This window comes from Necator americanus, chromosome IV, assembly GCF_031761385.1.
Source record: "Necator americanus strain Aroian chromosome IV, whole genome shotgun sequence".
Lineage (NCBI taxonomy): Eukaryota > Metazoa > Nematoda > Chromadorea > Rhabditida > Ancylostomatidae > Necator > Necator americanus.
This window is the reverse complement of record NC_087374.1, coordinates 7,119,922-7,146,739: the sequence shown is the minus strand read 5'-3', so window position 1 is coordinate 7,146,739 and position 26,818 is coordinate 7,119,922. Positions and strand designations below refer to the sequence as shown.

General features: G+C 39.9%; 4 protein-coding genes across 8 annotated transcripts; 3 read left to right on the top strand and 1 right to left on the bottom strand.

Annotated features, from left to right (window-relative positions):
- Positions 1-3,864: 3,864 nt before the first annotated feature.
- On the top strand, positions 3,865-12,204 carry RB195_000568 (uncharacterized protein; the record flags this gene model as incomplete). Of its 2 annotated transcripts, XM_064196986.1 has the most annotated exons (7): positions 3,865-3,952; positions 7,096-7,209; positions 8,636-8,788; positions 10,159-10,289; positions 10,478-10,849; positions 10,879-10,983; positions 12,075-12,089. In XM_064196986.1, 7 exons carry the CDS (start codon positions 3,865-3,867, stop codon positions 12,087-12,089), a joined length of 978 nt encoding a protein of 325 aa, XP_064052867.1. The 2 variants fall into 2 exon arrangements, with proteins under 2 accessions (XP_064052867.1, XP_064052866.1); XM_064196985.1 differs by having other exon boundaries at positions 10,478-10,983; positions 12,075-12,204.
- A 3,971-nt stretch (positions 12,205-16,175) lies between these two features.
- Positions 16,176-19,975, bottom strand: RB195_000567 (uncharacterized protein; the record flags this gene model as incomplete). Of its 3 annotated transcripts, none has more annotated exons than XM_064196983.1 (5): positions 16,176-16,368; positions 17,520-17,589; positions 18,260-18,392; positions 19,796-19,893; positions 19,954-19,975. In XM_064196983.1, the coding sequence occupies 5 exons, from the start codon at positions 19,973-19,975 to the stop codon at positions 16,176-16,178; spliced, it is 516 nt and encodes a 171-aa protein (XP_064052863.1). The 3 variants fall into 3 exon arrangements, with proteins under 3 accessions (XP_064052863.1, XP_064052864.1, XP_064052865.1); XM_064196984.1 differs by having other exon boundaries at positions 19,963-19,975; XM_064196982.1 differs by lacking the exon at positions 16,176-16,368 and having other exon boundaries at positions 17,516-17,589.
- Positions 19,976-21,561: 1,586 nt separating this feature from the next.
- Positions 21,562-24,324, top strand: RB195_000566 (uncharacterized protein; the record flags this gene model as incomplete). Its single annotated transcript, XM_064196981.1, has 5 exons — positions 21,562-21,613; positions 21,719-21,732; positions 21,763-21,768; positions 22,564-22,636; positions 24,257-24,324. 5 exons carry the CDS (start codon positions 21,562-21,564, stop codon positions 24,322-24,324), a joined length of 213 nt encoding a protein of 70 aa, XP_064052862.1.
- RB195_000565 (uncharacterized protein) lies at positions 22,267-26,786 on the top strand (the record flags this gene model as incomplete). Of its 2 annotated transcripts, XM_064196979.1 has the most annotated exons (6): positions 22,267-22,336; positions 22,564-22,636; positions 24,257-24,393; positions 26,389-26,429; positions 26,482-26,563; positions 26,659-26,786. In XM_064196979.1, 6 exons carry the CDS (start codon positions 22,267-22,269, stop codon positions 26,784-26,786), a joined length of 531 nt encoding a protein of 176 aa, XP_064052860.1. The 2 variants fall into 2 exon arrangements, with proteins under 2 accessions (XP_064052860.1, XP_064052861.1); XM_064196980.1 differs by lacking the exons at positions 22,267-22,336; positions 22,564-22,636; positions 26,389-26,429 and having other exon boundaries at positions 24,391-24,393.
- Positions 26,787-26,818: the final 32 nt, after the last annotated feature.

Genomic DNA, 26,818 nt, shown 5'->3' with positions numbered 1-26,818 from the left:
TAACATTGCCTATATTATTGGTTAAGATTCGCAGTAGTTGTTGTTTCCAGTTCGTTTGTCCTAGTTCCACATAGGTTCGCTTGTTTGTTTGTTCCAGTTTGACTACTACGACAACATTTTTGTTTCTCAAGAAACACTCTCTAGACGCAAAAATAGGTCAACGAAGATAAAAGCCGTTGAAATCCTTCTTGCTGATGTGCGGAGATTTTACTGACCGCATCCGAAGTCATAGCAAATCCATAGCTTAAAATATGATTGATTATTAATTATAGTTATTAGTTGTAACCATTAATTGTTTTTGTTATATTAATTATTAGATTATTAATTTGCAAGAATCTTTTCGAAAAAAAAGAGAGCGAATCCAGTGCAGTCAGTGAGAGGTCCGCTGTAGCCATACGGTGAATGGTTAGAAACCGTCCTAGTGCCAACCAAGCCTTTCTTCGCTCCGGGGTCGATAAACTGGTACCAGACTCATCTGGGAGGATAAAAACACTGATTTGATTATCAACTGACCCCCGCAAGTCATTGTATAAACCAACACCCGTTCCAAGAACCTCAATGCTTACGAATCGAAGTAAAAACGCGTTGGCGCATCCCAGGTGGATTGATACGCCAGAGACTATTTTAAATTTTAAGAGCAATATCATTCCAAACTCTTTTCTGGATAAAATCATAAAAGTTTTGATTTATTGTATAATGATGTGCTAACAGACTAACTAAGTAACTCATGGGACCATCTCTAGATGATCTTCTTGCGTCACCTGAAATAGCTATGCACACATTACGAGGTATTTAGTATCCAAGTTTGACAAGAATAAATATTTCAAAAAGAGGTTTCTTGAACTATATAGAAATAAATACAGAACTGAAAGGTAAGTCCGGAAAAAAATCGTTTTTTGAAGACTCTTCCATTTCTTTTCTCAATGCCCTTCCATTTTAACTCATTACACCCCACATCATATGATCCAAAGGAAAGAAATAGCGTGAAAGATTTTCTTAGTACGACTTTTCAGGAAACGTGTGACTTCTTAATGGGTGAATTTTGACTAATTATAAGAAATAATCAAACTCTTAATTTAAAAAATTTAAAATTTAATTCTGGAAACAAAGGTTTTTTTTTTAAAATAATAGTTATTATTTTCACACTAAAAGCTGTCAATGTACATTAGCCTGCATTAAAGTCATCACTCCACGAATCTGAGGTGGTGCAGATTTCAGGTGGAGTATTCTTACAAGGGATAGCAGATTATGGAAAGGAGGGTGATTCCGTCCATTTCTTCCTAATTGCTGTAAAAGACGGCCCGGAAGATGCGGCGCCGCACAAGGCTGGCGCGCTCCAGTCGAACTCCCTGCAGAAAATAGTGCGCCAGTACACCTGAAGCCGTATCTTCCGGCCCGATTTTTACGGCAATTAGGAAGAAATGGACGGAATGACCCCCCCCCCCTTTCTCCATAGCTCCCATCGTATAGAATACCCACGAAATCACACCTAGATTGGTGGAGTGATGCCTTTAAAGGCGCCTTAGGAACTGCAGCGAGAGCAATCGCTAGTGCGCACAAAAAAAAAGTCATGTCTTTCCCTCAAGGTCATACATTAGCGTAAGTTTTTAATAAGGAACAGAGCTTAGTGGAAGGGATGCAGGTATTTTCGTTTGCTACTTCTCACTAGTATACGGGTGGGAAGTAGCAAAGGAAAATACCTGCGTCCCTTCCTCTGGGGTTCAGGACAACGTTTTCAGTGTTGACAATAGAAACACCTCCTACAAATCCAGGGGACATAAATTTACCTTACGATTAAACTATTTACAATAGAAACAACTGAATCTGTGTTTACTTGTAAATTCATTGCTAATCCACCTGAGGCGCTTTGAATTCTCTAACGGGCTGAGTGTAAAGAGTTGTTTCGTTGGATAAACTGAGGTCTGCGGTGTTCCTGAGGCCTCGTATTACTGGATATTCATTGGTCGAACATCCCCGCCACTGGGGAGGGCACGATTTACAAGTGATATCTACTACTGGAAAAAATCCAACATCAAACATTTCCGCGAGCGCAATCACTGACATTTTTTTAATTTAACTTTTTTTGAAATTTTATCTTATTTTTGAACCATGCACTTAGGTTCAACGATCGTGAGTGATAGGCAATACGTGTTCGAGACGATTCCTGTTGAAAAAAGGATTTCTTTTCGATAACAAGTGGAAACGAGATGAACGAAACGAAATGAAACGAGTAAAATAAATAAATAAATGAAAACTAATAAATAAATAAGATGTAAATTAAAAGTACTATTCAGAAATTCCGCTCTCTCCGATCGCTATGTCGAAGCCTGTTAAAAGCCACTTGTCCACTCACAAGAAACGCTTCGGAATTCTTCCAATTCTCCGAAAACTCGTTTCTCGTAAACTTTTTCTTATTTGTATACGTCGGAATTATCGATCGATAGCGATTCCCAGAAAAACCGATTCAATGATGAATAGAAATGTTTTGCCAACTAAATCCTAGTGTCTGCTCCCAACTGTTCAACAGAAAATCAATACTTCATTGTTTGTGGTTCAATACAGTTATTTCGAGAATATTCATAAATATTTTACATCTCGTATCGCACTTTATTAGGCTCAGAAACTAACTTCTATGTTCTGTGTTTGTTCAGTATCATTTCGGAAGAATTTTCTGGATTTATTGGTTGCCAAATGCTATTCTTTACTAAAAAAAATGCCATTTCTATGAATTTCAGGAAGAAGAGAAGTTAGTATAATTTACAATTTTCGAGGAATTTAATATATCAGATGCTCACAAATCAGATACTCGCTAACCTAACCCAAAACAAGGAAGAAAGAAAAGCTAAAAAAAAAAAGAAGAAAAAGAGCTTACTGACATTTCAATATTAATACTATTATTTTAAACATTTCATTAGTACATGGTTCTACTAAAATGTCTATTGTTTTCAAATATTATTCTGATTTTTAGTCGTTGTATTTAAATTTATTAGTCTCATATGTATTTTAGTGGTATTTTTATTCGCCTCGACTTTTTAGTTCCATTTTTGACAAAAATCGACTTCCTGGACTTCTACGAATCCATCGTAACTCTTATCCGCATTACCTTCTCATTGATCTCTGCCTTTATTCGAGAACCTCAATAGAAAGGAAACTTTGCAACAAACTTTGCACTCAACGACCTTGCACTACGTTTAATCCAAATTTTTGGAGAATAGAAAGGAATTTTTGAAGTATAGCAGTTCCTGAGAAGTTTTCCTGTGATAATTTCTCGTAGGAGATCTTCGTATTCATTTTCTACCCGAGGTAACCACTTAGATATTTACTTATTGCTTACTTAGTTACTTACTTACTTATTTACAAAGTTTCCAAAGTTTCCAGAGAGTTGGACGAGAAAATTGGGGGGAAATCGGAGAAAAGCATTAGCATTTGTCACACTCTTCCATTAATACCGGTTCGATTCAAGTCTACTGGTTCCCGTCTCCACCCTATTGATCTGCTTCTGAGATTCCGTTCCGTGTCAAGGTCAACAGAACGCATTTCTCATTTCGCCATCGTGAACTACATTGTAGATTTGTCCTCGACCTCTTATATCTATGTGTGTGTGTGTGTAGTTTTGCACGATCACGACACTAAACGCCAGCAAAAAACTAATGCATCACCATCGAAACCACTTTGAAAATCTTCTTTTTCTTTTTCTTTTGACGTTTCGGATGGAAATGGTTGTGTTGGCGGTGTAAAACTGAACTGTAACCTTGCATGGAACGTTTCAACTTGTCCAGCGCTCACTGAGACCACCACCGCCACCACCACCGTCGTTCTGCGTTCCCGCTCTCTTCTCCCTATTGCATCATTCCGTTTTCCAGAATGAAGTTATTCCTCATTCTCGTCGCCATAATTTCTATTGTATATGGAGAAAAGAAGAAGAAAGAGAAGGAGAATCCGCTTGCACATGGTTAGTTTCCTCAATCTATCTCTTTTTTTTTTGTTTTTTTAACTACTTTAAAGTATAGAAATTTGAAGAGAGGACAAGGTAAAAACTTCAGCAAATCTTCAAGCTAGAACTTTTCATTACTTTTTAATTTTGTAATTTTCTTAATTTTGTAGCGTACATTTTATTTTAGAGCTCTTTTTGTATGGCAAAAAGAAAAATCAGCATTCGATGTTTTTTTTTCTTTCTCGTAGAAAACTTGGATACATAGCTAGAACCTCAGTCGTTTCCCAATTTCTTCAATCTCTGCCTGAAGCACAGCTAAAGGTACCGTTCGCGGAAATTTCCATGGTTAGAACCACTAGAGTAAGTGATGGATGATGTTCAGAGTGTAGATCACAAGTAGACAAGTATCATAGTAAAAACTAGGAAAAATCCGCCTCACAAATCCAGAAAATACAGGGATGAGCAGTCCGCAGGGCGACTTTATCGTCAACGAAAACACAAAGCGACTTGCGTACCTTCATGACTTCCTTAGAGTTTTCTCGGTAGTATCAGTTGTTCTAGTGTGATGGTTTAGTAATAGATTTCCATTATATTGTCCCAATACATCATAAAATAATCGAAAATTTAATTAAATAAATTACGTTCTAGTTGAAAAACGAAATAATTAAAATTAGAAAACTAAATAATTTGAATTAAATTAGAATTTGAGGGGGCGCTAAGTCATTTTATCATTTTCCCTATCGTTCTGGATCGTCATACGAAGTTTTCATTCAGGAGCTGCTCATTACTTTTTTCCGCTGGATTTTTGGGACGGAAAGGGTGAGAACTGCTCGTTTTCGCTTTTCCGCCGACTCACTCAATGTAGGGCGAGTTGCGGACGAAATCGTTAGGAAGTAAATGAAATGGATAAAAGTAGCATCAGTAGGAGTACGTATGTTTACCAAAAGGGTAAACACCGAAACATAAGCAATTTGTACTGAATCCCAAGCGTAATGCTTGTCATCGTATAATATCAAAAGGATGACGTGGAACACTAAAGGGTTGGAGTGCTTCTACACAAGAGAAATTTAATAGAACTGAACTTTCCAGTAGTTCGTCGAGATATACTATTCCAGTACTTTTGAATTTCTTTGAACTGAAAAACTTCACATGTTGAGGAGTTTCTTCCAGGGATTCCATGGCATGGAAATGGCATTGATTTTGCAAGGAAAAAAGTCCATCTACCAAGGATTTCAATTTTAACGTTGAAATTTTACACCACATCTTTGAGTATTATTTTACAGTTGAACCAGAACTTAACATAGAAATCTTGTCTGGGGATCCTGTGGCTTTTTCTACCGTAATGTAGCAAAATTTGGTGAATATCAACTTGTATGTTAAACAAAGAGAAAGCATATGTGCAAACAAATAGGTCGTGAAACGCCATGCACAGCAATTTTGTTCGCAGATTCTCTGACAACAGCCATGCACTCTTCACCTAATCCAAGTTTTTAAAGAATAGAACAGAATTTTTGAAGTGTATTAGTAGTTCCTAAAAACCTTTCCTAAAATAATATAACATATAATAATATAAATATAACAACATATAATAATATACATAAACAGCAACATATAATAATATACATATAACACATAATAATATAACCTTTCCTATAATAATAATAACAATATAAATATGGTGTAAAGTGAAAAGTACAAGAACCAAAGAACATCTGTCGTGGAGAATTTCTTTCCCCTTCGGCGGACTAAAACCGTAAGACCTAAGTTCTAAGCTTGACTGCATTTCGGGATTTTTAATAGAGGTTATTGGTATTTATTTTCTGCTCCAGTCAGAGTTCAGTTGCGTACTCAATGGAATAATAATTCTAGCAGGGAGTTCTGCGCGTGCGATGTCGAAGTTGCGTATTCTCTTGTTCTTGTTCTTGTTTCTTCCTATTCCAATAATTTTGGAGTACGAAGTGAATTTCCTTGGATATGCATTAGCCGGTTGCAGGTAATAACTTGGAGTTTTCTAGACTTTCACTTTACTACAGAAAAAGACTGCATGTAGTTTAGTCAAAACTACATGAACCACGAACATTTGCGCAAGCGGCTGCGCTCGAAGCGGCGCGGTGGAACCAGCGGTTGGGGTCGCGTGAGGATTCTCGCTACCGTCATCCATCCCTGCAGTTCCCCATGGTCCCACCTCGATTCCAACCACTGTACCTCCACCGCAACGCTTCGAACGCAGCGCTTACGCAACTGTCTCCGCTTTTCATGTCGTTTTGAGCCGGCTATAGTAGAGAAGAAAATTGTAGGAATACCAATGTTAAAATTCATATTTTTCCTCGTTGTTTATAGCAGTACGTAGAAATCGACGACTTGTATGTTTCGATCTGCTTCTGATACTGTATGCGGGATCAGACAAGCCGTCCTCTGCCGCCAAATATGTCCAACCGAGTGAGCGCGACACGTTTGACGCAACGCGCGCTTTTTCTCCGCTTGACCCGCGTTCATTCCTTTTCCCAATTTTGTTTTGCTCTGATCGAAGCCGATTCGCTCGACGTAACGTAATTCCACGTCGACGGTGCGCGTGTCCTTATTGCTGTTGCTACCTACTGGAACCACTTTCGGTTCTTCTCCACCACAAGTGAGAATGCTTTCTCCGCTGGTTGAAAAACGGTACGGAAAATATAAAAAGAAACCCGCGCAACAAAGACTCCCGAAAAAGTGTGGTGAAACCGGTGTTTCCCTACTTACTGTCGGCGAGAAAGCGATAGCCTGCGAGTGTAATTAGTTACAGAACAGATCTCAAAAAAAAAGTCCACTAATACGACTGGGAACGTGTTCATTACGAACCATTACCTTAATCAGTAACGATTACTTGGGTTTAGGGATTTTAGACGTTGTGCAAAATATGCATCCTTCGTAAGAAAAAAGTGTGCAATCATCGCACAACTAAGATCAGTTAATGGATGTCTTTAGCATTGGTCTATTTGATTATTGATTTGATTTGATTTGATATGATTGAAATAATTCTGATTTTGAAGTGAACTCGGTGGCGCATCCACAAACGAATTGAATAATGACCTGTGCACTTTTTACTTCTACTTTACCTTTTTACTTTATCTTTTTTCATCTATCCAGTTTCTTTCTGTCCATTATTGAAGTTTTCTTTATAGGTTTCACTGATGAGATTGACTGGGTCGAATGGGACCGAGCTATTGGAGTTGCAAAGGATCTCAACAAACCTATTTTCTTCCTCATTCATAAAACATGGTGTGGAGCTTGCAAAGGTACCAGTAACTTTAGTATTCAAGGACTGTTTTTGTTTATGTTTACTCATAATATTATTCACATTCCACTCGGAACATTTTGATTTGTGATGCAACAGGTGTGAACGCTTGCATATAAACCAATGTCGTTTTCAAGCGCTTGCGGATGGCTGCGACTGCTTCATCGGTTTTTGGTTTCCGGATCGAGATTGTAGTTAAAGGGATCCCCCCACAATCTGAGGTGGTACGGATTTCAGGTGGAGTATTCGTATACAGGATAATAGATTAAGGAGAAGGGTGATTCCGTCCATTTCTTCCTAGTTGCCGTAAAAAACGGCCCGGAAGATACGGCTTTGGGCGTTCTGGCGCACTATTTCTACAAGGAGTTCGACTGGGGCGTGTCAGCTTTGTGCACGCGCCGCATCTTCCGGGCCGCTTTTTACGGCAATTAGGAAGAAATAGACGGAATCACCCACCTCTCCATAATCTACGATGCCGTATACGAATACTCCATCTGAAATCCGTACCACCTCAGATTCGTGGGGTGATGCCTTTAACTGAGGATCTCACCGACCAAACATTAATAGTAGATAGGTCTTAAAAATAGCGCAGCGCAGTAAGGAAATCACAATTTTCCGCTTGGACTGCAACTGTAAACCCGTTTTCTAAAAATAGGAGACTCACATCAGCACCATTTACAGTGTACAGTATCTAAGAAATTTCCAAAAGAAAAAATGTGTCACATCCGACCTATTATATAGGCATCATGTAACTATTACTTTCATATAGACAGAAATCCTTAGAATTTTCAGAACTACTCAAATTGTCCCTGTTTTGACGAGGCCCACCCTGAGTATTCTTCTTAACATTGTGCATTTTTATCTCATTCTTCTACCAATAGGTATAACTTTGATTACCAATCACAGGTTGTCTTACAGTAAATAAAATGAGTACTAATAACAATGAAACCATTTAAGGCAAAAATTTATTGAATCTTGGAAGATTGTGAGTCACTAACCCGGTTTTCGAAGCATTGAGTCATTTTTGAAGTAATAACACATTAAAATTTTTAACGGAGTCATAGTAGGGTCAAAACGACATGAAACACGGTGCAGTTGCGTAGGCGGTTGCGTTCGAAGCGGCGCAGAGGAGCGTAGCGGTTGGAGTCAGCGGACGACGCTTACTATCACCATTTTTCGCTGCAGTTCGCGACGGTCCCAACTCGATTCGGACCGCTTTCACTGCTTTGTGCATTATGTCGTGATGACCCTACCATATAAACAATGAGATCTGAATTGGTGTACTGGTAATAAATGGGCACGGATTTTTCCTGATACCTGAAATGAAAAGGTAAACCTATAATACCTGAAATCAAATGTTGAATGCTTACATATTGTTTCATCCAGATTTATTTTCATCAAAAAATCACACTGTTCAAATTTTTCAGGACTAAAGAACGAGTTCAAAACATCGTTCAAGACTCCAGAACTGATTGAACTCTCGAAAAAATTCGTGATGGTCAATGTAGAAGACGACGATGAGCCTGAAGATGACAAATACGCCCCCGATGGAGGCTATATTCCTCGAATTCTGTTCCTCGGTAAGTATGCATACTGTATTCCTCTGTCGCACATCTATCCACCAAAATTCTGAATATAGATTGCAACATGGGTTGGGAATTCCCCAAAATTCTATTTCCTTCTTCTTCTTCTTCTCCAGCGTTTCTCCCGTTTAGAGGCAGGGTTTGGCTCGAAAATCTCTAAAGTGGAGTCTCTCCAGTTGTATCTAGAGTTAGGAACGTAATTTGGATGCATTGCAACTCAAAACAAAACATCAACAAATCCTGGGATCGGTTGTATGGGGACCATCAGAGTCCCTCAGTGTAAGAGCACCGGTAAAGGAGCAAGAAGCCACTTTTCACCTCTTTACCATTGCCGAACTCCGTTAAAGGCATCACCCCACGAATCTGGAGTTTTACGGACTTCCAATGGATGGTATTCGTACGGGATCGTAGATTATTGAGAGAAGGGTGATTCCGTCCATTCCTTCCTAATTGCCGTAGAAAACGGCCCGCAAGATACGGCTTTGAGCATTCCGATGCGCTATTTTTTACAAGGAGTTCGACTGGAGCACGCCAGCCTTGTGCGGGGCCGCATCTTCCAGGCCGTTTTTTACGGCAATTAGGAAGAAATAGACGGAATCACCCCCTCTCCGTAGTCTCCCATCCCGTATAGGAATACTCCACCTGAAATCCGTACCACCTCAGATTCGTGGGGCGATGCCTTTAAGTGTGTTTCCATTAGTCCCGCGCCCTTGACCATGGATTTGTAGATGTGTCGTGTTTTCGCTATGATGACTCGGACACAATATTCTGATCGCTACTGACTGCCCCAGAGAACAAACAGTCAAAAATTTCCCCATACACTGACTGCATTGTACTCTTATTTTCCAAAAAAATATTTGTTTTCTTTTTCAAAGAAAAGCGTTGATGTTAACATTCTGGATTTAGTGAAAGGAAGTTCTACATCTAAAAGGATGCTTCTTTTTGAATATTTCTCGGTGGAATCTTGGAAACTACTGTCCCATGAATGCACAAGACGGATTTCTGGAAGACTAACATTTCTAAAAACACCGTTAAAAGACATAAAATTCATGTAGAAAGAAGAAAAGAAATTCATGTAGAAAGAAGAAATGTCAAATGGATGTAGTAAATTTATCCTTTGGAATTATCCTTGCTGCTACCCAGTATCCTCAAAATGTTCTTTGAGGGAAAAATGAGGGAAAACTTCAGAACTATTGCCCATGTTCGACTGTCCTTGAATCTCGACATGTTGAAACGTAGTTTTGAAACTTCAGAACTGCCTACCATCCCTAACTACGCCTTAATCCGTTTATTTTTCCCATGCAAAAACAGGCGAAAAAAGCTGTTTTTTTTTTCGAAATCCTTATGATTCATACCTTTCTTTTCAGATACGGATGCTGATCCTTTGTTGACTAACAATGAGAACAATTACAAGAACAACAAATATTTCTACCCTCTAGTACCGCAAATTATAGATGGAATGAAGCGAGCATTGAACGAATTTAGTGCTTTGAATTCGGTGAGTACCGTTTTTTGCTACTGACTAATGTGCCTGTTTGCTTTTCGGAAGAGCAGAAAACCATGAATTCGATTCTTTTTATCCATAATTTCATTCGATTTGTTTCATTTTATTTCATCTTATTTTCATATACCATTTGTTCAATCAATTCATTTATTTTTTTACTTATTCAATCAATTTATTTTTAGTTTGAATTGGGAAGAGAAGCAGCTAAGGATGCACCAACAAAACAAAAGAAATCCCACAAGGAAGAAACGTCCGAGGAAGAAACAGAAGCAGAAAGTAATAAGACCGAAGAAAAGAAAAAGGATGAAAAAACAGAAAAAGCTAAGGATAGCAAGAAAGAGAGCAAGACTGAGAAGAAAGTTGATACAAAGAAGAAAGAAAAGGAAGAAAAGAAGAAGGATAAAGAAGAGAAGCCTAAGAAAGACCCGAAAAAAGAGACTAAGCAAGACAAAGTTAAGGAGGAGAAGGCAACAGAGAAGGATGAGGAGAAGAAGACTGCAGAGAAGGATGAGAAGAAGAAGACCGACAAAGAGAAGAAAAGCCTAAGAAAGATGGTAAAAAAGAGACCAAGCAAGACAAAAAGAAGGAGGAGAAGACAGCAGAGAAGGATGAGAAGAAGAAAACCGACAAAGAGGAGAAGAAAGACACAAAAAAGAAGGCGGGTAAAGATGAGAAAAAAGACAAAAAGGTAAGATACTGCGTACTTCTTTAGCAATTATATGAGGAAATAATTAAAGAAAGGGTCACACTTGATTTATAAGACCTTTTACCGTATTTCCGTCGATCTCTTCATCAGGATAGTTAACTAGAGAATATTTACCGTTTTCCTTCGAGATTGTGGTTACCAACGCGCAGCTGCACTTCACGTCACGTCTTTTTTCAAAGAACCATTTAATATGATGAATGTCTCCCGAGTATAACTCGACATTTTTCGAACAAGTAGAGAAAAAGTTATCTAGAAAGGTTCATAGCTAAGAATCGGAGAAGCACATTTAAGTCACACGTTTTGATTAAATCTATGATTTTTCGAACAAGTAGAGAAAAAGTTATCTAGGAAATACCCATCGTTGATATCCAGTATCTACGATGCAATAGCGCAAAAGTGCGAGGGATGATCCATGATGGTTGACATGACCGCGACTGACATTTAAAGGCATCACCCCACGAGTCTGAGGTGGTGCAGATTTCAGATGGAGTATTCGTATACGGGATGGGAGACTACGGAGAGGAGGGTGATTCCGTCCATTTCTTCCTAATTGCCGTAAAAAACGGTCCCGATAGTTGAAGCGTTAGAGATACTTGCTTGCTCAAGACGACCTGCTTGTAGAAAATAGTGTGCCATAACAACAAAAAAAAACCGTAATGGATGGAATCAGACCCCGCCCCCTTCACCATAGAATTTCGCCCGAATTTTATACAACAAGACTCCAACACCTCAGATATCGTGGAGTGATACTTGTAAGCTGGGATTTTCATCACTGTTCGTTGCCATTACTTTTTAAGTCAAATTCTTTTCGAAGTCCTTCACTCAGTTGAAGCGTTAGAGATATCGGATACTTCTAGGATTTTTTTCGCATATTTGAAAGTCTCTTTTCGATTTCTTCACTCATAAAAAGGACCCTAATATACATTTCTGTCAATAATTCAGCACTAATAATGATCGTTTAACTCAGTTTCACTAAGGAGGATCGAAAGTTATGTTTGCTACTTATGAAATGAAACCAACTCAAAGATTTTATTTCTCAACATAAATAGTTTACTGAGTGTTGAATTTTTTAGAAAGATGAGCTATGAGTCAAAGCTCATGGACTTACGATCACCTTACGGAACCTATGGAACGAGTTGCGGATATAACTCCACCGTTGTTTTTATAGTCATATGTTTTTATGTGTTTTTATATTTTTTTTAAAGTTATGTATACATATCTGATCATGAGACAAAATGTTAAGATGACTATTTGTGATGAGTTTATTTGTACATGTCTTAAATTAAAAGCGGAAACATTCTAAAGCAGGGAACAGTGCTGGCCAATGAAAAGCTCGTTAGCAATTTGTTAGGTTCTAATCCTAAGAATGTAGGTTCGAATACGAAAGGATTACATCACAGGTGAGCGTCGCATCCTTTCGGATTGGGCACCTGGAGCTTAAAGGCATCACCCGACGACTCTGAGGTGTTACGGATTTTAGGTGGAGTATTCGTATACGGAGGGATAGTAGATTATAGAGAGGAAGGTGGTTCCGTCCATTTCTTCCTAATTGCCGTAAAAAACGGCCCGCAAGATACGGTTTCGAGCGTTCCGGCGCGCTATTTTCCGCAACGAGTTCGATTGGAGCGTGCCAGCCTTGTGCACACGCCGCATCTTTCGGGCCATTTTTTACGGCAATTAATAAGAAATGGACGGAATCACCCCCTCTCCATAGTCTACTATGCATTATACGAATACTCCACCTGAAACCCGTACCACCTCAGATTCGTGGGGTGATGTCTTTAATTGTTGGGTGGGACTCTGAACCGCCTCCTTTTTCTCTTCGTCTGAATTTTCGCTTCGGCCGAACTGAGGTGTAAGATGTATACACAGTACTACATACGAGCCAGCCCCATCACAGCAGAGATGAAAGCCGCCCCCAAAATGGACCAACGTCCCAAAGCAGATCCCTGGAAGTTTTAGTTGGGGCGTATTCTCCAGTTGTAACCACGCCTCGTAGCTTCGTAACTAGCCGACGATGAGTTCGTAAGTGAAAGAGGAACTTCAGGGATAAGGAGATGTGGCTAATTATCGGCTCTAACAACTATATTAGGAGCATCACAATACAGAGAAAATTGACTACAACTTGATTCTTGATCATTTTAGCACCTCGAGTGGATCCAGAAGAATTTCAGAAAAAAAGACTCATATCGAAGCTCGGAGCCTGCAATGGAACGAATGGAGTCAGAGCCTTTCTGCCCCTACTATTTCGATTAAGATCATTCATGATAACTCACAATCTGAAGAATCCTCCTATGCTGCACGTGTGTAACGGATTGGTGAGAGGTTCCGCTCTCATTGCGATCGATAAAAGATTCGAATCCGCTCCAGTGCCAACCAAACCCTTCATCCCTCCGGGGTCGATAAATTGGTACCAGGCTTGTCTAGGAGGATAAATCCACTGACTTGACTCATCGGCTAGCCACTGCAAGTCACTGTACATGGTAGTCACGTGTTCGTAAACCTCAACCGATCCTGAATTCAAGTGAACGTGGCGGCGCGCGGACTGACACCAGACACTTTATCCTTCACCTTTCGCACGCTGTGCGTGGGAGTCGCCCGAAGAATGACATAATGAAATTGACTGCATTATCGTTAGTAACATCTTTTGCTTGACGGATGTTGTACTGTAGTTCAACAGGGTCGGATCATCACCTCGTTTGATGATGAATATTTATCCTAATCGAAGAGGGCGATGATATTTTCACAGAAAAGTTAGAAGGTTCCCAAGTTCGCAAAGCAAATTGCCAGTAAGTGTTTTTAAGTAGAACGATTTCGTTTCGTTATCGTTATGTTTAGAAAAAAACGCAACTCAAAACTTACGACCTGTCCGTAGAATACCTTCACGACTGCACGAGTAACGTGGAGAGTTTTAAAGCCGTCAAGAGACTCCTGTTTCCGGAACCTCTCGATCTCCAGCAGATACGTCACTGTGAAGCTCACGAAGCAGCAGGCAAAGTTCTAGCCTACATCCTGGCTTGGGAGACTTTGTAAAGAGAAAAACTTCAATGAGAGGAGAACAGCAATATTGGCCGAACCTGCAGAGGCAGGAATAGCCAGGCACGAGACAAGAATGAGTTCCTCCGAACAGAACAGATGAAACAATCAGTGGATAGAGAAGGAGAATGGGGAAAATCATCGACGACTCACGTTCACTTCCATCTACAGCATCTGAGCAAAGATAAATATGTAGTCCCAGGAAAAGTGGAAGATGTCAGCACGGTTATGAAGGTTGGTTCGGTTCGGATCACGATTACGTTTCAAATCTAAGGACCCTACACTCAGAACTTATCAACAACCTTTCTTTTGACAGGCTATATGTTGGAATGCATGGTTCCCTGAAAAAAAGTGTATCACGAAATTGACGATGTTCGGAACTTACCTCGAAAAAATAGTATTACGGTGTATTTAACGATTATGTGCGTGATTGCACTTGGTAATCCAGAAGAAGTCGTATGAAAAGTCTTTATCCCATCTTTTAAACGAAGCAAGCTACTGTAGTTGATGAAACGTGAACATCCCTGATTGTGCGGGAAGAATAGCTCTCCTGCTACGTATTTGATCTGTAGTAGATGGATTTCGTTTACTGAACAGCGGTGGAGCCTCCTGCGCTTTATCGCCAAATAGGTTTCATCTTTCACACATACACGAAGTCACGCAAGGCTACTATACGTTCCTTTTTCTGGATTAATGCTGAGGATTCAGCAGGTTCATGCTCATACTCGTGCATATACCTCATCTCTATACCTTCGCGAAGGGATCCGAAGTCGTTAGTTTCGTTAGGCGCTGCCTTTAATCAATGAAAAAATAAAAAGACCTTTTTTTATTGTTCAATTGTCATTGTCATCTATTTATTGTCATCTACAAGCTCTTTACAAGAGTGGTCCTAAACAGGACTGAATAAAAATAAATGGGAGAACAGTCGTAGAGTAAGTAGAATTTCGAAAAATTATGATTTCCCATGTATACACTGTTTCAAAACCCTTAGAAGTATCGCGAAAACGGTGTATTCCGATGCGTCTCATCTTTATCTACTTTAAGAAGCCCTGAAGCATTGTGCAAACGAGGTATCCCTCCTTAAAGACTAAAGGTTCCTCGTAAGTTATACAGCAGGTTTCCGATTCTAATTCTTCCATTCTATAGTAACGTTATGATGACGTGAGAAGAGCACTCCGACAGAATGGTATTACCTCACCTAAAGTGCACATTGTTACTCTCGAGAAGTAGTGCGATGATTTGAATTTGAATTCGATAAAATTAAAAATAAAAATAAATTGATAGCTGCTATCATTTTACACCATCTTCGTTTCGCTAATGATGTGGGGAATGCTGCTCGAAATTGTACAAACGTGTAGAAAGATCGGTTTTGGCTGAACTTTGGGAAACAACGATGTTCACGGATGATTAGGATCACTTCACAAGTATATACATAATATTAGCGCACATATATTATATTAAATATTTCCGAAAAAATCAATTATATGGGTCACGAGCACCGAAACTGATCAGTTTGTCCGACGAAGCAACTCTTCACACTCAGTCAAACGATGCAGTGAAACACGCAAAGTCAAGCCCAAGGTAAAGAGGAGAGGAAATGAGAGAAGAAGAAAGAGGAGATGTCGTAGTTAGAAAAAGACATAATGTATCAGGAAGTGAGAAATTTAATGTACAATTTGCTTTCATTGATAGTGGCACACTCTTATCGTGAAGATAAAAAAAAGGAAGTGGGAACAGAACACATATAACACAGCGGCGACAATGGGATTCGATTCCCTGTTAGACCAATATTTGTAAGAAAGTAATAACCTTAGAGCTGCACTTAAAAGACTAATAACTCAAAATTAAATTGTTTCCTGCAATTCATACATGAATTCTTTTTGGCTATGAGCCTCGGGAATGGTGAATTTTTCGAGACATTTTTTTCTGAACCTACTAAAAATCTGTGTTGAACTCAGTCCTGGTTCTATGTTTTCATCAAAGCCACTCAGAAACCACTTATCGATCATTTAATTTTTTTCCTACGACTTTTCTATGGCCACATACCTCTTCCGATGTGGCCCGTTCGAAAATTGCCTTTGATTACCACTCTACTATTTAGCTTGTAGTCGTCTAATCGGTGGATGGTGTTATCGCCTTCAGCGCTTATCCGCATCTGTTGTCGCTGAATATGGCTCTGCCCAATCTTCTCGATCTACAGCCCGTACAGAATCCATCCATTCCTCACTGCGAGACTTGACGTCTAATGTGAACTGAACACCTAACGACCTAAGCACCTTCGTGTCGACAATATCCGGACAATATGTCGACAAGTCAGGACAACAAAACGGACTGTGGTTATCAAGGATTTCGTACTCGCACTAGGTATATGGCTTATTTGGGTTGCGCATTGGCAGTGAGGTCAACGACTGCACCTTTTTGCAATATCTATGTAACTTCCGCCACACAACTTTGTAAGTTACATACATACGTGAACAGAGCGTGTACTCAAACACTTGATTCCATTTGGTATAGTCGACTCAAACTGAAATGAAGCACGGTGCGGTTGTGTAAGTGACTGCGTTGAAGCGGTGCCGTGGAGAGAGCTGTTGGAATCGAAGTGGGAGAATCGCGCACTGCAGCAGTAAATGTACCCCACGAATCTGAGGGGTCCTCACTCGATCCTAACCGCTACGCTCCACCGCACCGCTTCAAGTGCAGCCGCTTAAAGTCATCACCCCACGAATCTGAGGTGGTACAGATTTCATGTGGAGTATTCGTATACAGGATAGTAAATTATGGAGAGGGTGGTGATTCCGTCCATTTCTTCCTAATTGCCTTGAAAAACGGCCCCGAAGATGCGGCGCGTGCACAAGGCTGGCGCGCTTCAATCGAACTTCTTGTAGAAAATAGCGCACCGGAACGCCCGAACCCGTATCTTCCGGACCGTTTTTACTGCAATTAGGAAGAAATGGACGGAATCACCCCCTCTTCATAATCTACTACCCCGTATACGAATACTCCACCTGAAATCCGTACCACCAGAGATTCGTGGTATGCTGCCTTTATTAACCAACTGTTTTATGTCTTTTTGACTCTACTATAAAAACGGGGTCACCGCAAGCAGGTAACAATCACACTCATGTACGCGGCCCCTTATCGCTGTATAGCTGAACAAAAAATAGTGTTTGCCGATCCATAGTTCATTTGATTGCAACAAACAATTTTATTTTTGATAAATATTCGAGAAAAAAAGTAAATTAATCCACACCACATACACCGTGTTACTACCTACAGGAAAATAAACATATTGTAAAGTTCACTGGAACTTATTCGAAGTAATCACAGTTCTAAGAGTATAGAATAGCACAATACGTAGGTATAAAATTGCTTAGGTGTAAGACCTTTCAAAATCAACAGACACCAAAGTTAGTGAAAATATCACATATAATTCCGAACAAATCGTAGCAATTCCACAACCAGAAAGAACAACAGCATGCTACCTCGCTAGATAGTATATAACGAAGAAGACGAATAAAGCGAACAGAACCAGGTAACACATTACGTTTTTCCCTGAAAAAAAAATTATAAAACATCTAACATCATACATTCACGTGATGTCATCATTATAGCAGCAACAAATTTTCTTCTCTTGAAAAACTGCGCGCATAGTACTAAAGAAAAATGGTCATTAAACTAAAGAAAAAAGAACTGTATGTCGTTCCTCTATATTAGTACACGCGCGAACACAGGCCTAATGAAAGCAAAAGAATACGTCCGTAGTTTTCCTGAGGGCTATTTTAAAAACTAATCAAAATCATCACTTCTTGCAAATAGATAAGTAGGTTTATAGACACGTTTCAGAGAAAGAGTACACTAACAATTTGCTTAAAACTTTAACAGCGTTTAAGAATGAGAGTCTCAAAAAGTTTGGCTAGAATTGACAAAAATCTCAAATGACTAGAACGATGTTCATTTGAATTTGTAACAATTACCGTCTAGATGAAACGAATGGTGGATTGGTGAAAAAACCAAAACAGAGAATTCCCATGGTTACAGAAACTGCCTGAGCTTCTCGTAAGTATTTTTGTTATTCCTCGCGAAACAATACAATATAATGACGACGCTACTTTGGTGCTCATAGTTTTATCAAGAATAAATGTGGCAAATACTAACGTTCACATAAAAACACAGCTTATGACCAAAAACAGAATTTGAAACTGCTTTTAAGATCATAGCTTACCTCCTGCTTTACTGACAATTCCCAGCCGTTTCATGGTCGACGCTAGCAAGCCTTTCGAGGAATCGAAGTCATCATCCATAGTATTTAGTAAGCGGTTCTGCTCTCTTACATCTTCTCCGATTGATATTGTTACCTTAGAAAAACACTTTGAACTTCGGTGGCAGTAACAAAACTTTCAGCTATGAAAACGACGGCATGCCTGAACAGATTATGCGCACAACGCGCATTACAGTATTTGTAAGAAAAAAACACAACTTAGAAATTCAAAGAAACACTGGACGTTATTGAAATAACTAAAAGAACAGGTCTGGGTTGGATACGTTCCAAAAAAAACCAATAAAACCAATAAACCTTTGTTGTACCTCATACATTCAAGTTATAAATTAATTTGTTCGCAAACAAAAAAAAAAACATCTTGACAAATTCTTTGAAAGACTTCCCATCAAAAGAACCGTGGTTAGTCATCGAAATGTCACCGAGAGCACACTCAGATGTTCCAATTGACTGATTCCAATGATAATGGGAAGTCGATTAAGAAAGCAAGAGTTCATTACGAAAATACTTCACAACCCAACTTTGTAAATAAATTCCCATGAAAAGTTACTAGTCATGGATCAGTCCAGGTTGAAACTTGGGAAAAACAACAATCACTACAACCAGCAGCGATTCTTATCGGTTTCCCTATATGAGATCATCGAAGATTTGAAAACGGATCAAAATATATAGGCCCTGTACCCATTGAGAACGGAAGAATACCTGCTATAAGTCAGAGAACCCTTAATGATTTAGCTAATCTTCACTACTACTCTTTTACTGAAGAAATGGCGGAGCACCGTCGCCAACGCTGATACGTAGTCTAATTTTGGGAGTCAGAACATTTGCGATATATAGTCGGGTCAAAGCGTCATGAAGCACGGTGTAGCTGCGGTAGTAGTAAGCGGTTGCGCTCGAAGCGACGCAGTGGAGGTAGCGGTTGGAATCGAGGTGGATCATCGCAAACTACAACAATGAACGGTGGTAACAGAGGTCCTCACTCGATCCTAACAGCTGCACTATGTCGCACCGCTTCGAGCGCAACCATTTATGCAACTCCACCTCGCTTCATGTCGTTTTGTCTCAAGCACATGTAGTATAAAGTTGTCGAGTAAAGTTTATATAGTTGGGGGCTTCTCTACCGCGCTCTTTTTTTCTGGAAGTGAATAACAAAGCCAGTCGTTGCCCTAGAACCTAAGTATAAGTCTTAGATGAACTATGAAATAGAGACTAAAACTACTAAGCTAAAAAAGGAAGATAGAGTTTCCAGAAATAAGACCGTGGTTGAGTGAGCCACCTCCCCCTATACTTTCCCAACTGTCAGACCTTATTTAACGTTATGAATTATGACAAAACGCTCCATCTCGACGAAAATTCCAAGTTGTCTAAACCTATTTGGTCAAAAATAAGTATTAGATTGGAATGCTGCTATGCTCTTTCACTAAATTGCTAAGAATTCTTTGCAGGACGGCCTAAGATCTTAAATAGAACTTTAATCCTTACCTTCTTCAGAGCAGCAACTTTGCTCGAGAGTTCATCCACAAGGCTATCGTTATGACGTTCCAAATAGCTACCATCATAATTGTTACTAGTACTTGGTCCTCAAAAAAGAAAAATCGAACGTAACTGGACACGGGAAACAAACACGGATACAAAACCACCTCTCGTACCGCGATATGCCATTTTTCTTCGTTTAAAGAAGTGCAACTCAGCGTGTCGTTAGTACAACACTTGTACTACAAGAAAAAACATAATAAATAGCTTCAATTGGAAATATTTCAGTATAGTAAGAGGAAATTCTAAGAAATTCGCCAAATGAATGCATGCGAGAAATTCCGCGCTCCCATAGCGGTGTGTGCCACGTCAGCCTTCGTCGGGTCATCGTCGTCGGCTGATTTTCATCATTTCTCATATTTTACATGCTAGTAAATACACATTTATGAACTTCTAGCTGTATTTTCTCATTCTCATCCGATCCGTATCGATATACCCCCATCGCGTTTAATTTAGGCATTAAAGAAAGCCGATGACGTTAATTCTTTTAATAATAGTCGATATTGTTGGTGAAATAAACCACAATACAAGTTGTATTGGAGAACCATCTTTTTTTTTCCTTCCAGTAGGACCTCCCTTTTTTACTCACGTTCTGTAGTGCGCTTTTGCTCTATACGTTCATGGTAAGACGTGGTTCATGATCACATTTGACCGCATATCGATCGCACTGCAGTTACGTCATGTGCACGTCACGTGATTGCGGCGGTTAGGATTTACGAGGAAAAGCAAGTAAAAGAAACGTAGTGTAGTGAACGAAAAAGCAGAAACTGCTACGTACTCACAAAAAATCAACAAAAAGTTGTGGTTGATGGGCCCTTTTTCCTTTATTCTACCGTATGTTGTACTAAAAGCTGCTGAAATTTGACTAAAACATATTTTCGTCCAAACATTCGAGGATTTTGAAACTTAAAAGGCCATGTACGTCTGCGATTGCTGGAGAAGTCGAGGTTTTGATTGTCTTGTTTTGTCTATATGAATCTTAAGATTGGCAAAAATTTGGTCAGTCGACAGCTTAATTACTTAAAAGTACGTATATGTAGTGTTAAATATTCCCGTCCCCTGTAACTGCTCGTAACACGTATATCTGTTTGAAATGTCCAATGTACTCTTGACTACTGACGTAATAAATATAAATAAAAAAATGAAGTATGTACAAGTTTTGGGTTTTTGAGTTCGTCGATCGGAAGGTGTATAGTCGACCTCGACCCTGTGTTATAGCTGAGTCAAAGCGATATGAATCGCGGTGCAATTGCGTAAGTGGTTGCGCTCGAAGCGAGGCGGTTGAGATAGCGGTTGGGATCGAGGTGGAGCCATCGCAGAGCAATGAACGGTGGCAGCAGGGTCTTCACTCCATCCTAACCGCTGCGCTTCACCGCACCGCTTCAAGCGCAACCGCTTACGCAACTGCTCCGTGCTTCATGTCGTTTCGACTCTACTATACACCATGATCTTTCGTTATTTTTTTTTTACAGCAGGGTTCATAAGTCCTGAGTACTTCTATTACAAGTTTCCTGTCCTCTGCTTTGCCCTAATGGAATGCGTAGCGCCGCCATCCGTATAGTCGGGTCAAAACGACATGAATCACGAGTGTAGTTGCGGTGCATTCGCGTACGCAGTTGGGACGGAGGTGGGACCGTCGCAAACTGCGGCAATGGGTGGTGGCAGCAACAGCTCCACTACCGTTCAAACCGCTTCACCGCTTATGCAGCTGCTTCATGTCGTTGTCGTCTGTCGTTGACGACTACAAAAGCGCCTACATTTCCTCACGTCCGTCTTTTTTAACCTTACCCGCTATCTTTCCTTTTATGATAAATTATTGCACTTGTTCGCAGAACGTAGTACTTGCACTTTTTTCGTCACGTTCAAATTCAGGTGCTTATGAGATAGTCGAAGCGATTACGACATGGTGTACATAGATTCAAGTAAGTGATTTCTATGCATTCTTTTTTTTTTATAAAATATATATCCTTTGGTATTTGGTATGCGCGCACCCAAACATGCATTCAGCAAGGAAAAATGTTTATGCATTATTCGTTGACACTACCTGAGTTCTGGAACAAACTTAAAAATCCAATTTATCTTAGTTGGTGTTCCAAGTTTCAGTGCTGAATATTTTTATCTAAAGCTTTTTTTTGGAATGAATATAGCAGTATCACAACTCATAAAAAAAGCAAGCATATCAGGCATTCAGCGGCAGCCCTCTAAAACAGCATACCACGGATATTGGGATTTTTCCACGAAGAGTTAGAGTTAGGTGTGTAGATCACGAGTATGAGCCCCATCAGTTCCCAATAGTTGTCCTGAAAAACAGCGACCTTGTCGGCCAAATTTTCCTACTAGGGTCTTAACAGCGCATCATCTAAGCGAACACAGGCTACACGCACCACATCTGAAAATGAGCGGACATTCATGGGCTGTTGATGTTGTCCCTCCGCACGCTAGCGGAAGCAGCGAATATGCCTATCCCTTACATATGTGACTCGTTGTCAGGTGTCTCGTAGGGGGATCTGCGGTGACAAAGCCGTTTTCCTCGCTGTTTTTAGGAGTACTAGGGGGATTTGAACGGGCACGCGATCTATACCCGTGATCTACCCACCCAACCCTATCTCTTCGTGGAGATATCCCAACATCGTCGGTTTCGTGCCAACCTTTAACTAGCCGTTTTCTATTTTTGACTGTTTCTCTCTAGTATTACTATTATTCATCATTATTTTCAGGCGGGAACGTTTGTGAGACCAAATCTTCAATCTTCTCGTATATATTATCCTTCTTCTCAGTCTTTATCTTATTGTGAGTTCTTTCACCATCGTTCTATTATTCTGTTATTATTGTTATTACTATGGTTTATTATTATTATATTATTATTAACGAGCTGTATCGTTGGAAGACGTGATCATACGGATACTTTACACGGTTTTTTCCGGACTATTGCGGGATGTAGATTGTCGTGAATCACAGCTTAACCTTCTTTGTTCGTGGTGATACCCCACATGTACAGTCCCTTGATTCACTACCTTCACATCGAATGTTCGTTAATCGGATTAGCTAGCGAAGATCGATTACATGTTGAGTACACCAAACAGAATTTAGAAAACTTCGCTTCGGCATCCAGAAAGTGATATTTAGCGTCTTTTGGGTAGTAGTGGTACGAGGTTTTTCGTCAAGTAACAGCTTTTTTCGACGGTTTGGAGGCAACCTACACTACTCTCCTTCTTTTTTCAGTTCTCCCTTGCAGATACTCGTAGTTTTATCATTTTGGAAGTATTCTATGCTATTCTTTTTTATTCACAGTAGGGGCTCATAAATTATTTCTTCTTTGTTTATTTGGAATCCTACTCTCTTCTCTGCTCCATGTAATTCCGTGAGAATCGCTGATAGTTTTCGAAAAAGGGCGACGTTGCAACAAAACTTCAAGACCTTCAAGAGAGATCCTCCATGAACACATATTCCCTTCCCTCTCCTGCAAGTTATCCCATTATCAGTTCACAGGGCACACGTCAGCAACTTTGCTGTGATTACGCTTCTCGTGCCCGTTTCCGAACCAAACGGTGATATTACAGTGGAAGAACTGTGCTGTAAGGCTCATCGACAATGGCTACTGACTTTTATCATTTCGTGTCGTTCGTCCATCTGTACACTGGCCAACGCTGACAGTATATCTTTCGCTTCTTCGTTGACAAATGTTGTATCATAATTGACGACGGACGGCTAGTAAAGGGAGTACACACCCATCTCCTACTCTCTGACTCTCGATACCGCCTAGATGTTCGCTATACAGTTTCCCAGGGGTTCATGTTTTGATTTCCTTATTTCAGGGGTTGATGTTCTTCATATCTACATGAGAATATTCACGGCGAAAAGTTTGTACTGAAAAGAAAAACATCTTGACCACCTTTTCTTGTGAACGAGAGCCTCCTACAAACTCTTTTTTAGGTGTGTAATTCCTTGCTCTTTAAGATATTATGTGCTCCGCTAGAACTACACGGCGAGATTGCTACCAGCATGTCGTTGGACGTCATGTCCTCGGACGGTTCTAAGGCGTAAACAGGTTAATCCTCCCAGTAGGCAACCTTGTCATGACGTGCTAGGTTTTCACCACATGTAGCCACCAAACTTTATGAGGGAAATGACTATGGGAAATTCTGGCAGTGGCTCGCTTTTAGATGGACTTTGATTTCCGATGAAATCGGAAAGGTCGCACTACTTTGAAGATTCTGCTGGGTAAAACACTTGTTTTACAGTGTAGTGTGACGCAGTATGATGCTCTTTCGGATCTCCATTCAATTAATACCTTGTTCTGTTTATGCGTACTACCATAGGAAGGATTTGTACTTGCTTTTTGCGATCTGCTCGATTTTCAAGATTTTGAAACTGTCTTCTTCGAGAGAAGTAACAATTCTTGTAATTTAGTTTCAAATCACTATTCGGCCTTTCTGATAGCAATGGAAGAGATGCTAATCAGAACAGAGATCATCTGAGAAGGTCGAACGGGGCTGGAGGAGGCAGATGGCCTGGAAGTGGTGGACCAGGTGGTCCCGGAAGAAATGGTGAGTGTTTCTTAGTGTAGTTATGAGTATACTTTTCCATATACTGTAAGCCTTCTTTGATTGCAACCCATTTTGTCTCACTATTAAGCAGTCAGGAATTTGTGTAAATCCATCTTTTTTTTTTTTTTTTTTTCAAACTAACAAATAACATTATAAACAGAATTTTTTTTTTTTTTTTTCCAGATTTTTTTTCTTTTTTTTTTTTTTTTTATTTTTGTTTTTTTTGGGATTTTTTCCCCAACAATGTCACTTCATAGGAGGTTGAAAAGTGAGCAGTCGAGGTGTTGTCTTATCGAAAAAGACGTAAAAAAAGTGTCAGCTGGGAATGACAGCTACGAAATTAATACTCAACGGAGACAAATCTTCGTAATCTTCTCTTTATTCCAAGAATACTACCTATTTTTGGTGATGTTCAATGGAATGGCGAGAAATGTGATTTACTGATTTCTACAGTTATTCGCTTGTTATCTCTCGCGTACATCTGTGGAAATGTTGTCTGTCGAAGGCATATAAGAGAACACGCGTCTAGCTCAGGGATCGCGTTGTTTTCTCTCATTTTCACTTTGAATCATTTTTTTCTCATTTAGTTTATTTCGTTAAATTAGTTCACTCATTTCATTTAATCTCGCGTTATTTATCGTTAATATATGGAAAAAATATAAAGGTTTAATTACCCAAGTTTGAGGTAACACCCGCGTGGCGCTAGCAAGTGCTAGTCAAGGGCGAGCTACCCATTCGAGTTCAAACCCCCGAGTTCGCGATAATCTGCTTGTAACAGTTAAATCTAGTAGTTCCTCCTTTCGCGTGGGACATGAAGAGCATCATAATTTTCTTTGAAGGACTTCGTGAAGAAATCTGACCATCGGGTCGGCGGTCTTCCTGTAGTGCACTTAATATCGCGGGGAACTCAGTCGCTCACGGCTCTAGTCCAACACATTTTGCATAATATAAAAATATGTTCTCAGTGGCGGGTGTAGTGTAGCGGTTAGAGGTTCCGCTTCCTGCACGATCGATCGAAGGTTCGAATCCGCTCGAGTGGTACCAAACTTGTCTGGGAGGATAACATCAGTGACTTGACACATCGGCTAGCCACCGCAATTCATTGTATACGCCAGTTACACGTTTATGAACCTCAGACGATTCTGAATTAAAGTGAACGTGGGGGCGCATCCCAAGCGGATTAAATCCAGAAACTTTATCCTTTATCCTTTATGTTCTCAAGTTGCGAGTTTACTTTCTATAATGGACCTATGTACAGATTTTCAACAGATTTGTTATATGAATATGCTAGGTATGGTGGAATTCGGATGCATTTATTTTAGGGTCAAAACGACATGAAACACGTACGCAGTTGCGTACGCGGCTTCTTTCGAGGCGCTTCGGTGGAGCGTAGCGGCTAGGAGCGTATTGGGACCCTTGCTGCCACCACCTCTCGCTGCAGTTTGCGATGGTCCCACCACGGTTCCAACTGCTGCCTCCACAGCACTTTTTCGAGTGCGTACGCAAACGAACCATATTTCATGTCGTTTTGACCCGGCTATACATTCGTGTGCAACCAGCAAAGTGATATTACTGTACGAAATGTACTTCATAATCTTTATCAGCACCTTAAATACCCAATGTGAGTAATGTAATAAGATAAATTAGTGATGATGTTCGAGTGATACTAGAGTTATAGCAAGCCTGAAACTAACGAAACTGTTCTTGGCTTTTAAAATACATTTCTACGAGAAATAAGATAAACAAGAGTTTTTTTTTAATCTTCAAGTTTTCCAATTTTCACACTTTTTGTTTTCGTAGCAAAAAAAAAACATTGGTAATTCAAATGTTGCAAATAGCAGCAAGTTTTTAAGGAGTAATACTATAGCGTAATATAATATACAAAATATATGGGTCGAAAGCCAAAACTAGATGTAACTTTGCTATAAAAATGATTGCGAAAAAATGAAAATGAAATGTTCATTTCAATGAGAAATCTGCACTCTTTTCTTACAGCTTACATTTTGGCTGTTTTTTTTGTATTTATCACACCAGATGTTCATGCTCTGTGACTTGTTCAGTAATTTTTTTAAAGTATCTCTTATTTAGGCGGTTTCCGGCGTAATATCGGTGGTTTGCCTCGTGCAAGTGGCATGTCCTGTCCTCCGATGGCTGGAGGAGGATGAGGCAGGTAGGACGTTAACGTTTAACGTTAAGGACCTTCTTTTTTTCTGGAAAACACCATTGTTACTGGCATGAAAACTAGATCTACACTCTGTATTTTAGCTAAATGTCTGGGTAGCGCCCAGACAGAAAGTGGTGTGTGTCTGAACTCGACGTGCGATACCATCTGCTTGGTTACAATGCTGATTTGTGTTGCGTTCTCACGGCTGCTCAATAATTCCGATTCATGACCACGCCCCCCATCGGAGAAGGCGGTGCTTAG